The 13408-nt window shown below is 34.7% G+C and overlaps 1 protein-coding gene across 4 annotated transcripts in view; it reads left to right on the top strand.

Annotated features, from left to right (window-relative positions):
• The first annotated feature begins 3648 nt into the window (after positions 1-3648).
• Positions 3649-13408, top strand: part of LOC126764881 (E3 ubiquitin-protein ligase CHIP) — a 40316-nt gene continuing 30556 nt past the window's right edge. Inside the window, exons 1-3 of one of the 4 annotated variants that reach the window (XM_050482528.1) lie at positions 3649-3736; positions 3856-3989; positions 4037-4235. In XM_050482528.1, coding sequence (XP_050338485.1) covers positions 3870-3989; positions 4037-4235 — 319 coding nt within the window. In that variant the 5' untranslated portion in view covers positions 3649-3736; positions 3856-3869. Of the gene's footprint in view, positions 3737-3827; positions 3990-4036; positions 4236-13408 lie in introns of all 4 variants that reach the window. The other 3 variants (XM_050482529.1, XM_050482527.1, XM_050482530.1) reach the window with 3 other exon arrangements.

The following is a 13408-nucleotide window of genomic DNA, read 5'->3' as shown; positions in this document are numbered from 1 at the left end:
AGGAGGATATTGAAGTTAGCGAGAACGACAACTGTCGGCCTGCAGTCGTGTAGTCGTGCAGCTGTCAAAATAACACTGCCCATAAGAACGTGTGTATTTTAATATTTGACAGATGTAGTTTGCAGTCTGTCGTAGCCATTGTGTTTACACTTTAAGCTGTACACAAGAGCTCGGCCTATTTCAAAAGAAAAAAGGAAAGATATGATGGACTTGCTGCCATACATCCCTCCAGTACACCACAATTATCTCGAGGGGCTTGTTACTAGTGAGACTGCTGAAGATGTTGGCCCACTTCAGGAAGAATCTCAAGAAAGTGACGAAGTGACTGTCAATAATGAAATAAATTTAAGATTTTTTGTTGATAATACATGAAAAGTTAGATGAGAAAACGAAACAGATTTCAAACTATTTATAAGTTAAATGAAATCTTAAAACCATTTACAGCCCAAATGGTATAATTAATTTTCGGTACTCGATAAAACAAGAGTTAATGGACAAAAAGTTTCAAAAACATCAATTTAAGTTAAATAAGACCTTTCTCTGAAGTTTTATTGAAAAAAGTAGTCCAAAAGTTCAATATTGATTTTTATATACAACTTTTAGCAAACCTTTTAATATCTCGACAGAAGAAAAAGTGGAGTTATATCACTTGTGCTTTAGGGGGCTCATTTGTTTGCGGATTTCCAGCAAGATGGCCAGATGATCGCTAAGTGCATACAAGTCGCACACTTTCCAATTTGCAGATCGAACCAGCGTGCTACTGGCGAACGTAATATCTATTATCGATCGGCGTCCATTATTCACAAAAGTATTTCTACCGCCGGTATTGAGCAGCACGACGTCTAACAAAGAAAATGCTTTGAGCATAGCATTACCCCGGTTATTTGTAAAGCTACTACCCCTTTCAATTAGCCTACTATCACGTTTGGCCTGGTAGTGATGGCGTCTCGTACTAGTTCATCGAGAATTCTTTCGTAATCTCCTTGCAACACACTCGGGGGAATATAGCAGCTGCAGAAATATATTCAACATATTTTCGATCGCGTATAGTAAGATCTGCCCAGTAGCGGCTTATCTTAGAATGCGTTTCCCCCCAAGGCCCAAATGGCAGCTTTGTTTTCTTTGTCTGACATCAATATACCAATCTTTATATTTTTATACTGCTCACACCCTATCGCAACGTATATCTTTTCTTCGAAAATTGTTTGCTTCAGCAGCTCTTGAGCAGCTTCACAATGGTTTTGGTTGATTTGGATATCTCTCATATTGTCTTTTTACACGCCGCTTGATACAGAGGACACTTCCAATTTCCAATCTGATGGCCGGTCTCGTTTTTCCCGCAGCTTTTACATGCTTACACGACGGGCTTTTATCACATTCCTTTGCGACGTGCTCCTTTTCACCACACTTAGCACAACAATTGCTTTGGTCACTTGTACCTACCCTCACTTGTACCTACCCACGCCAGATGGCCATACTCCAGGCAGCTGAAACCCTTTCTTATGTTCGGCTTTTCCCTTACTTTGCAGACCACCCATCCAATCTTGATCTTATGCGCGTCAAGCAGCCCTTTTGCGGAATGGCTTATGACTGCATTTTCGCCGAAGGAGCTTAGTTCTTTAATTTGCGATCGTATTGCCGGCGCAGTGTCTTCTTTAGTGGTTATTTCGTTTAAGTCACGGATCTGCACTAATAACTCGTGGGTTAGGCCTCTTATCTGCGACTGGTTGCTGAGAGCCTTGCATTTCGCCTTTTTATATGCTCCTGTGTTCATCATTTGTGCGTTCTTCATTTCGAGTAGTATCTCGCCTTTTGTGTGAAGGGGTCAGCTTTGAAGCTAAGTTCAATAATGGTCGGCGTTCTCCTGGATAGTTCCATTTCTAGAATTCTGCTGGCTGCTGCTATTATTATTATTAAGTTGTTTTAAATCACTTTTCATTCTGTTTGTTTCTTCCAGCGTATTGTTTGTAAGGGAGCAGGATGAAATAGACAGGAACAGGTGTACTCTCGGAGACCGTGTCCCTACCCCAGCTCCAATACTGGTCAAACTACGAATAGACGCTGACCAGGAAGCTTCCCATTATGGGTACGACGCACCTGGACTTTGTTGTGGGGGACACATATATCTATGTGACGGTGTCGATTCGCCACAGCCACAGGACCTTCAGCGGATCTGCTAGTTTTTACACCGCATTTTCCACTCCTGCCGCTCATCGTCGGGGATTACTTATTCGTTTACACGTATTTCACAATTAACCTGCTACTACAGGCCGTTTGGCTATCCGCGACCTAAAAGCGATCTAAGCTTATGAGATCATATCGCTGTTAGTGGAGGAGCGTAAAGGAAGGCTAAACCGACTATCATTTTGCAAGCGTCGACCTTTAACCCCGTAACAAGGGATGCTATTCTAAAATATACTCGCTATTTTATCTATAAAACGTACATTACATAATAAAGTTTTAAATTTTCTTAAAACTGTAGAGTTGATCAAACCATCCCAATCAGGAATAAAACGGGTATGGACGGATGTTCTCCAGATCAAGAATACAGTTAGTAAAAGCCGCGGAAGTTTATAGTTTGACACTGATTTTTTTTTACAGTTTGTAACTCTTTTGTTATTGTTAAGGGGTTACATGGGTTGCCTCGGGAAGAACAGCTTTTTTTCAAGAATTTTTTTCTCATATACAAAATTAAATATTTTATTAGAATTTTTTGTTTGGAATAAAATATTTTAAACTCGGCCATTGCAACACAATTTGCGGTGACCGCTTGGAAAAAGATGCGCACGCTTTGGCAGGATACCTCCTTACAGGATCATTTAAAGTGAAAAAATTTGGAACTTGGACGTATGCACTCGTGGTTTTACAAAAATCACCACCCTCACTTTTGTGAGGTTTGTGTGAGTTGTGAGGTTTTCCGTCTCCTGAGGGGATTTCAAACGCACATATGCTAACAATCACCTGACAAATTTGTGATGTTTGAAAGCAAACCTCACAATGCAAAATCGGTTATCCTTGTTTTGACAATTTAAATACTTTTGGAGAAATTTGCAATTAGCTTATTTAAATAGAATGGAGCGAGTATTCCAAAAGCGTTATCTTTTATAAATATAAGTATTTGCAAATTACAATAAATATGTAACTTACGCCCGTTGTACATTTTACTTCCTTCTGAGTATGAATAAGAAGAAATATACATATTTATGTTTAAATAATTTGGACAAGATTTTATTTGTAAATATGTATGTATATATTATTAGATACAATAGCGAACAAAAAACTATTTTTGATTATATAATATGCTGTAATGCTGCAGCTGCTTCTGAGTTGTTCTTTAAAAATTTGAAATCCCAAAAATAACCTAATTATTATACTTATATGCACCGAATTTAATAAATTACATACTTTTCTTAGTTTTACATTTCTTTATTTTGCCTTGTTTGTTTTGTAAACTAGCTGATTCACAGCAAAGTGCTTTTCAAGTCAGGTGGTGAGTGTTTTGTGCTTTTTCCTTGTGAGGTTTGAGCAAGAATAAACTTACAAAATAAACCTCACAAATCAGTTGAGAGGTTTTCTCAGAATAGGCCTGTAAATTCACAGTCAGTCGGGAATAGTTATTGCATGCGGAGATGCTGCGTTATATGTATCGATAAATATCAGATTCACAGAGGGTTAAATAAGCAACCAACAGCTGGTTCTTCTATTTACTTATCTGCTTATAAATTGTTGGGTCTTGGTAAGAATTTAGAAGAAATTAATTCGTATTTTATCCAATTGCCTTGCAGTAGGTGTTGATTGTAATTAAATTATTTTAAAAATCTTAAAAGAGCCTCTTTTTTAATATTTACTTTCGAGTAAGTGTTACCAAAATGAGCAAATTAGCCTATACAACTGCGAATCTTTCTGATGTGCAGTTGAAGGAACAAGGAAATCAGTTGTTTGTAGTAAGAAAATATGATGATGCTGTAAGCTGCTACACCAAAGCGATTGTAAGTTTACTTATATTTGCGATCATATAATATATAGCATTTTTTAGATGAAAAATCCAAATAATGCAACGTATTTTACGAATCGGGCATTATGTTACCTAAAGCTGAAAAGATGGGAATTATCTTGCCACGATTGTCGCCGGGCATTAGATCTGGATTCTAATTTTCTTAAAGCTCACTTTTTCTTAGGGCAATGCTTAATAGAAATGGAACTGTATGACGAGGCTATAAAGCACTTACAAAGAGGTATGTATATTAAATCCAAGAAAATTGAAAAAGGCAACAATTTGAAATACGTGTTTATTTGATTTTTGGATTTAGAAAAGCATCCCCCGATTTCAGGGTTAAAATTGGTATTTATAGTTAAAGAAAGGGGAAATGTTTAGTATCGCGCCGGTTTAGTATCGTTTATGGAGAAAAACAGGGGGGGGGGGTTTGGGTTTATAACCCTGGTGGGTCCAACACCGGGGTGTATCAGATTTTTTTCGCATAGAACTCCTTTTTGCGTTGGCGGCCGCGCTTTAAAAAAAGTAACCCTGGCCGGTCCAACACCGGCTACGCCATCCACAGTATTTTAGCATTGAACACCTTTTCGCGTTCACTTCATACATTTATTGCTAACTGGGTTTAATTTATTCCCTTTTGTTCTTGCTTTCTCGGTAATTTGACAAATGAAATTAGGCAGTCATTTTGGTTTTTCGCATTATTGAACTCAATGCAGAAAAAGGTGTATTTTATTTAAAGATTTACAAAGAAATTATCAATCAAAAGTAATTAAAAACATTACTAGTGGTTTTTATAATTCATAAGTAATATATGTGCGTGAAAATGTATCCATAATTGGTTTGGTACAATGCACAACAGGTGAAAATACACTAGCATATATTGAGAAATTTGCAAAAAATAGCATTTTTTAAAGTGAATTTGTGCAAAAATTTGTGAATCGATTTTTATAAAATATGTTTTAAAATAAAGTTTGATAATTTAAGCATACATTCGTGTTTAAAATTTTCAATTCGGTTGTCTCGTTTAGGTACAGTGAGCCAAAATTAACCGGCGCGATAGTAAACCCAACCCAAAGAAAGTTCTCCAGATGAAGAAAATATATATAGTTGCACCTGGCTTACGGTTTATGTGATATTTGCATTCAAAGTTCAAAAATTCTAGCATCCCGCCTAGGCTTCGCACGGGTATTAAACAGTCATTTCAAAAGTTATAATGGGGAAACTTTGGTATATCATCCCACGATTTCAGGGTTAAAAAGTGGGGCACGATTCCGATTACTTTGGCGGAGGGGTAAAAAAAACGAATTTCCGTATAAATGGGGTATATACGAATAGGGGAGCTCCTCCAGAGGAGGAATATCCAAAAATAATGTAAAAATTACTAATATTTTTTAAAATATTCACGATTAAAAGTTCAAAAATTTGCACTAAGAAAACATAATATTTCTCTATGTTTCACAAAATTTTTTCACATTTTTTACTTTGTATATCTAAATACACACTCTAAGCTTTGAAATATGCTCACATTTCACATTTATTTTTCAATTTTTAAGCTAAATTTTGTAATTTAAAAATCACTTAGCACACTCATCGTTGAAAAGGTTAGATTGTTTACAATTATGAGGAAAACGAGCCTTGCCACATCTTAAATAGTAAATATGTAGGATTTTTAACCATTTTTCTTTGTTTGTTTTATCGCGTGATTCTTTTTTCTATATTAACCATAAAAAAAATACTTTCTACATAAGTATATGTGTAATACGTAATTTATGTGACTGAAGTACTTTCGCGAAGTACTCCTTTATGCGTTGGCGGCCTTCGGCCGCGCTCTAAAAAAATAACCCTGGCCGAGCGGATACCCGGGGTGACTGAAGTACTATCGCGTGGTACTCCTTTCTGCGTTGGCGGAAAGAAATAACCCTGGCCGAGCGAATACCCGGCGTGAAGTACTATCGCGTAGCACTCCTTTCTGCGTTGGCGGCCTTCGGCCGCGCTCTAAAAAAATAACCCTGGCCGAGCGAATACCCGGGGTGACTGAAGTACTATCACGTAGCACTCCTTTCTGCGTTGGCGGCCTTCGGCCGCGCTCTAAAAAAATAACCCTGGCCGAGCGAATACCCGGGGTGACTGAAGTACTTTCGCGTAGTACTCCTTTCTGCGTTGGCGGCCTTCGGCCGCGCTCTAAAAAATAACCCTGGCCGAGCGAATACCCTTGGTGACTGAAGTACTATCACGTAGTACTCCTTTCTGCGTTGGCGGCCTTCGGCCGCGCTCTAAAAAAATAACCCTGGCCGAGCAAATACCCGGGGTGACTGTAGTACTTTCGCGTAGTACTTCTTTCTGCGTTAAAAATAAAAAAACATATTAACTTTTTGCTGACAGATATAATAACCAAAAAATATAACCACTTTATATCCGAAACTCATATTTTAAATATAATAATATATATATCGTCACCTAAAATACAAACCAATGTATCATAAAAAATAAATGGAAATTGCTGACAGATATAATAACCAAAAAATATGACTACTTTATATCCAAAACTCAAATTTTGTTTCAATATGAGTGCATGATAACCGAAAAATATAACCACTTTATATCCGAAACTCATATTTTAAATATAATAATATATATATCGTCACCTAAAATACAAACCAATGTATCATAAAAAATAAATGGAAATCGCTGACAGATATAATAACCAAAAAATATAACTACTTTATATCCAAAACTCAAATTTTGTTTCACTATGAGTGCATGATAACCGAAAAATATAACCACTTTATATCCAATATTCAAACAAAATTTAAGTTTTCGTTATAAAATTGATACATTTTGGTTATTATATCTGTCAGCGATTTCCATTTATTTTTTATGATACACTGGTTTGTATTTTAAGTGACGATATATATATTATTATATTTAAAATATGAGTTTCGGATATAAAGTGGTTATATTTTTCGGTTATCATGCACTCATATTGAAACAAAATTTGAGTTTTCGTACTGTACTGTACTGTACACCTTACACTTTATTACGTAATATTATTATATAATATTACTTATACAAATGTATATAATATTATTATATAATATTACTAATACATGTATATAATATTACTTATTTGCTTAATAAATTTAAAAAAGAAAATATCCATATGCATGAATAGAGGAATTTTTGCGAAAAAGAGGAATTTCAGCGAATTGCCTTGTCATCACATGGCAGCGCTCCATTTCTTCGTAATTTTTGGTAAACAAATGAGGTTCAAAATGTAAAATGTAATTTTTAAAATAAAGATTTTTTATATAAAAAACCTACTAAAAGTGTAAAATGTGGATTTATTTAAAAGATTATAGTGTAATTTAATTAATTTGAAGATAAAAATGTGAATAAAGTGTGTTTAACGTGGTGAAATAGCTTCTTGAAATGTTCGAATTTTGCGAATTTTTGAACTTTAAGGTCGAAAATCTCCTAAACTAACCGTTTGCGGTACCTATAACCTTATATATATATTTTTTAATCAGGAGGACTTCCTCTTTCCAACGGTACCTTCAAATCGAGGCGCCAAAGAAATCGGAATTGTGCCAAAAGTGGCATGGTTGTATAGAGGAGAAGCTCCAGATATGTTATAGTCCCCGCAAACTTAAAGTTTTCGAGATATTTGCATTTAAATTTCAAAAGTATCTATTTGAAGTACTTATTTTGGCGATTTCAAATTAATTTTACACTTATATTTTGCAATTTTATATCCACTAACACTTCACTAATACGTTTCTACATATTAATTTTATATTATATAGTGCAAAAATTGATTTAAGATTTAACTTATTGTTCAATTCTATTTATTTAACGACAACTAAAGGGTTGCAGTCTGTCAAACAATCAGTGTTAAATGAACTACAAGAAATTAAGAAAATAAATTATACCCAAAAACGGATTTTTGCAGCTTATCACAAAAAAACTTTTTATTACCCGCCTTTGGGGTATGGTCAGTCAAATACCGGGTGTTACCAGTTTTTTCTCGCGTAGAACACTTTTTTTTGTTTTTGTGAACTTACACATTTAACAATGTACCTTTACAAAAGTTGGCACAGGTTATTTTCTAAGATAATGTATTATACGAACAAATTGTTCAAATCGGCTTACTATATATCTGCTATATAAACTGAACTATCGGCATCTAGTACTGGTATGGAAAACTTTTGCATTTGACAAGGTATAATCACGAAATTTGGTATAGATTATATTCTAAGGCAACAATGTAATCTCCAAAGAAATTGTTCAGATCGGTTAACTATTGCATATATGTAGCTGCTATACAAACTGAATGTTCGGAATCGGCAATATTACGATTCTTGCGGCGGTATTTGTCATGACATGTAAAGAAAAACAAAACAAAACAAAATAAGAGTGAATAGCATGTAAAATTGTGGAACTTTGAAGTGAAATATCTCTAAAACTATGCGTCTGAGGACGGTATATATGTGTATATTTTTTAATCCTGAGGACCTCCTCCATCCATCGGTACAATCAAATCGCGGCGCCGCAAGAATCGTAATCGTGCCTCGGAATCAAATGCTTGCATGGGAAACTTTCTCATTTGACGATATATCTTCACGAAATTTGGTATGAGTTATTGTTCATAAAAATAATGTAATATCGGAAGAAAATGTTTAGATCGGCACACTATAGCATATAGCTGTCATACAAACCGAACGATCGGAATCAAGGGCTTTTATGGAAAACTTTGGCATTTGACATGGTATATTCACGAAATTTGACATGGATTACTGCATATATATAGCATAAAGCTTCCATACAAACTGAACACATAATAATTAAAAGAAATGCACCTGTAAAGAGTATAATAGCTTCGGTGTATCCGAAGTTAAAGCTTTTTATTGTTTTATTCTTTTTTTTCGTTTGCTAAGTATGTAATTATGGCAGCACTTACAACGTTGTCAAAACGGAACACTTTTGTTATTGTACATATAATGAAATTTGTGTCAAAAATAAAATGCTAATTTTAAGCAAAGATCTGTGTAATTACTGAAAAATAAATAAGTAAAACCAATGTAGTGAAGTGTAAGCGTATAAAAAGCATAATATAAATGAAAGAGCTACTATAAATCAAGTACAGTAGAAATTCGATAATCCGAATAATTGATTGCAGACCCGATTCGAATTACTGAATTATTCGGATTATTGGATTATTGGATTATTTTTTATATGTGAAGGTATATAAGAAAAATTCTAAATTTCAATAAAAAACCAAACATGAATTCATTTATTAATAATAAAACAAACATTTAACTCTTAATTATATGCATAAATTTACTTTGAGAAGTTACAAATTATTATTACTTACATTTATATTCATACAAATTTCAACAAGATCTCTCATAAAATTTGTTGTTTCAGTTTCACCTTGTATTATAGAAGACATCATATTTTGTCGAAGAGTAGCCAAAGGAATATCATCTTCAGGGATGGTATTTTCATGAGAAATTTTTGACCAGCACTTTTTTAAAACTTCCTCTCGAACTTTGTTCCATGCATGTTTGAGGAAAATACATGCATCCTTTAATGTAAAAGACTTCAAAGACTTATCGTAATCTCCTCCTCCTCCCATTATATGACATAAAAGCGATTTCTTATAGTACAGTTTGGTTATTCTAATGGCGTTCTGGTCCATAGGTTGAATTAAACTGGTGCAATTAGGGGGTAAAAATAAACATTTGTAATTTTCATAAGCAAGTTCAGTAGGATGACATGGAGCGTTATCTATTATTAGTAACGCTCTTTGGTCCAGATTGTTTTCAGTTTGGTATTGTTTAACTTGTGGAACAAAAGAATTCTGAAACCATTGCGAAAAAATTTATGAAGTCATTCAACCATTCTTAGATGCGTAGTACTCTACTGGGGGAAGATTTTTGAAAGAACGCGGCTTTTTTGATTTTCCTACAACCATAATCCGCAATTTGTGATCTCCAGTCTTATTTGCACAGCAAAGAAAAGTAACCCGTTCTTTAGACATTTTTCTTCCTGGCGCAGATCTTTCCTTAGCATGTACCAAAGTTTGACTAGGAAGTAATTTCCAAAAAAGGGCCGACTCATCTGCGTTATAAATTTGTGTGTCGCATAAGTCTTCTGATGATTGAAGTTCTTTCAACTGCCGTATATATGCAGGTACTAAATCATCTTGTGCGGATAGTTTTTCGCCACAAATCTTTAAACAACGGATATTATACCTCTTCTTAAATTTGTGATACCATCCATATGACGCATTAAATATTTTGCCACTGCCATACCTATCTTTAAACATTTGTTTGGCCTTTTTGCATAAAATTTCACGTGAAAGTATCTTTTGAAGTTCCCGCTGCCTTAAAAACCAAGAGTATAGGCGTTCTTCAAACTCTGGAAATTTAACTTCTCTTAAAGTTTGACGCAGTTTTAGATTTTTAGCGCTTGCATTTTCCGATACTCTTTAAAACAAATGGATAAAAAATTAAAACTTGCAAACTAATTGTAACAGTTATGCATACAAACCTCTTAAGCTTATAACCTTTCCTTTTTATATCAGAAATAGTCGAACGTCCTACTCCGTATTTGTTGGCTAATTCTTTATTATATTTGCCTTTTTTTATTTCACCTCTTAAGCTTATAACCTTTCCTTTTTATATCAGAAATAGTCGAACGTCCTACTCCGTATTTGTTGGCTAATTCTTTATTATATTTGCCTTTTTTTATTTCATCGATTATTTTTATTTTTTCTAATAAACACAAAGTTTTATGAGCACGTTTTTTATTATTCATTTTGCGACTGATCACTTGCAAAACTGATACACAATGACAAAATATGCATTCCCTCTTTCATTTATGAAAGCTATGCTGTTAAAAAGCGTTAAATTCCCGTTAATCATTTCATTCCATTGATTATATGAGCACATCATACAATTCGGATTATAGAGGTGCAATTAATTCGGACTGCAGAATAGCCAGTAGTAAGAATATTACCTTTCGGATTACTGGATTTCCGGATTATAGAGTAGTCGGATTATCGAATTTCTACTGTAATTACAAAATAAAATTTGGGAAATTTTCAGCTTTAAATGCAAATATCTCAAAAATTATAAGTTTGCGGCGGCTATAATTTCATATATTCTTAATCCTAATTCTGCATCTGCTCTATCCAACCATATCACTTTTACCTTGAAATCGTGGGATGGTATGCAAAAGTCGGCCCGTTATCATTTGGGCACACATACTTTCTCGTTTTCGCGAACATGAAAGTTTATTGTTTTGTAATAATATTATATTATTGTTGTACAAGTCAGAGTGGGAGCTATGTTGCCTGTTTGAGCTCTTGTGGACCGTGGAGGTCCTCTGTTGGGCACTCGGGGTGGCTAGTGCCGCAGTACTTGACCGAGGTGGAGTTTGGATGGATCCTTTTTGCGCAAACGCAGTAGAAAAATTCCTCCGTGCCCGGGTTGAACTCATTGCCAGCACGAGTCAGGAAGATACGGAGCAACCCTGCTGCAAGGCATTGCTCCAATAACGACAAACAAAGATCTAAACGAGTTTAGATCGCCGAAAAAAACGCCTTGGTCAGATAAAATCCGAGTCAATTCCGGTGCGTAGAACCGGCTGTCGTGGGAATTGACTTGGGATCATCGGAATTCTCGGTATATGAGCCATTTGACCAGCTGCTGGGTTAGTGATTATGATTGGTACAATTAAATTGTCCTTCATTTCCTTAATAAGCAGCCTCGTCCCGTTGCTCATGCTTGGATGGCTTAAATTCCTCAAAAGCATAATTGGAATTCCAATTATTAAAGCCAGTTCATGTGGTGGCAGTCCAGAAGGGTTTAATGAATTTAAGAACACCTGTTGATAATAGATTGCATCTTCGATATTAGTCACGGTGTCTATCGATTTGTATTTTTTTTATTTGGCCGGGGACTTTTTGAATAATTAGATCGTTTATTTCGTTGACACTATCATTCCTGTGTGACACTATTGCCTAGAACACAACCAATGAAATTCATTTTCGTGCAAATTCTTGAAGTCAGGCTATACTGCTTGTGTTAAAAATTTTAAACTATGGACTATTTGGCTTAGATACTCATCAGAAAAAATATTACGATTATTGCTTCAATTTGGAGTGGGAAAAAGTCCTTCCCCAAGTTTAAGCAGTTGCTGTGTAAAATCACTATAAGCGATTCCATGAAGATGAGCTTTCATATTTGTCCGTAATTTTATATTTTCAATCGAAGCCCATGAGGGCGACGATATTAAGAATGCTTTGATGATATTATATTTATCGCGTACTTCTGTTAATGACAGGAAGAGTCTGTCGGAAATCTTCAGCAAATACAAAAGTTATCCCGCCCATGAGAGCAGAGGAGTTTCTAAGGTGTTCCGACGTTTCCTGACGAAACAACTGCTATCGTTATCTTCCCTGATTGTGTTATTTTAGCAAGTACAAGCGGTTTTTGCCTGGTTTCGGGAATAAAATGAAAATGGTCGAATGGTCGAATATACTATATATATAAGTATATAGTTATAGCCACGGGAAACTTATAATTTTCTTGATATTTGCGTTTAAAATTGAAAATTACCACTATTTCAAGTACGTTATTTCTCGATTTAAAATTAATTTTACACTTATATTTTGCATTTTTATGTTCACTAACACTTCGCTAATTCGATTGTACACATTTTTTTTACAGTATATAGTGTAAAAATAGTTTTATATCAATACGTATTGCTCAATTATATTTATTCAACAACAACCAAAGGGTTGCAGTCTGTCAAATAATCATTGTTACCTTATCGACATGTTTTGTAAATGTAATAAAAGAAGTAAAGAAAATTGATTATACCCACAAAAAGGATTTTTTACCCGCCACTGGGATGTGTCAAGTTCTTTCGGGTAAAACTCCTTTTTGCGTGGTTGCCTTCGGCAGCGCTACAAAAAAATAACCCTGGCCGGTCAAACACCGGAGTGTATGAAATTTTTTTTTTGCGTAGAACTGGTAGGTCCAACACCGGGTGTATACATTATTTCCCCCCGTAGAACTAATCCTTGCGTAGGAGGAATTCAGCCGCACTTTAATTTTTTTTTTTTATTTTTTCATTGTTGAGAAACGATTATAAATCCTGTATTTGGGGTATAATCTTTCTTTCTATTTTATTTTGTTGGTTTGTAAAAAATAAAATAGAAAGAAATTATTTCAGGTAACACTGATTACACTGGTGAACAAAAATCCACTTTTTTTTTTGCGACATGAACAGAACAAAGTGTTTATTATGTAAAAATTGCCACAAATGCAGAAAATAGCAACATATTTCTTCTATCACCTATAGTTTTTTGCTATGAGGATTTTTGTTTAAAAACAAAACAGCGGT

This window comes from Bactrocera neohumeralis, unplaced genomic scaffold, assembly GCF_024586455.1.
Source record: "Bactrocera neohumeralis isolate Rockhampton unplaced genomic scaffold, APGP_CSIRO_Bneo_wtdbg2-racon-allhic-juicebox.fasta_v2 cluster10, whole genome shotgun sequence".
Taxonomy (NCBI): domain Eukaryota; kingdom Metazoa; phylum Arthropoda; class Insecta; order Diptera; family Tephritidae; genus Bactrocera; species Bactrocera neohumeralis.
The sequence above is the reverse complement of the archived record's forward strand: the minus strand, read 5'-3'. Positions and strand labels throughout refer to the sequence as shown.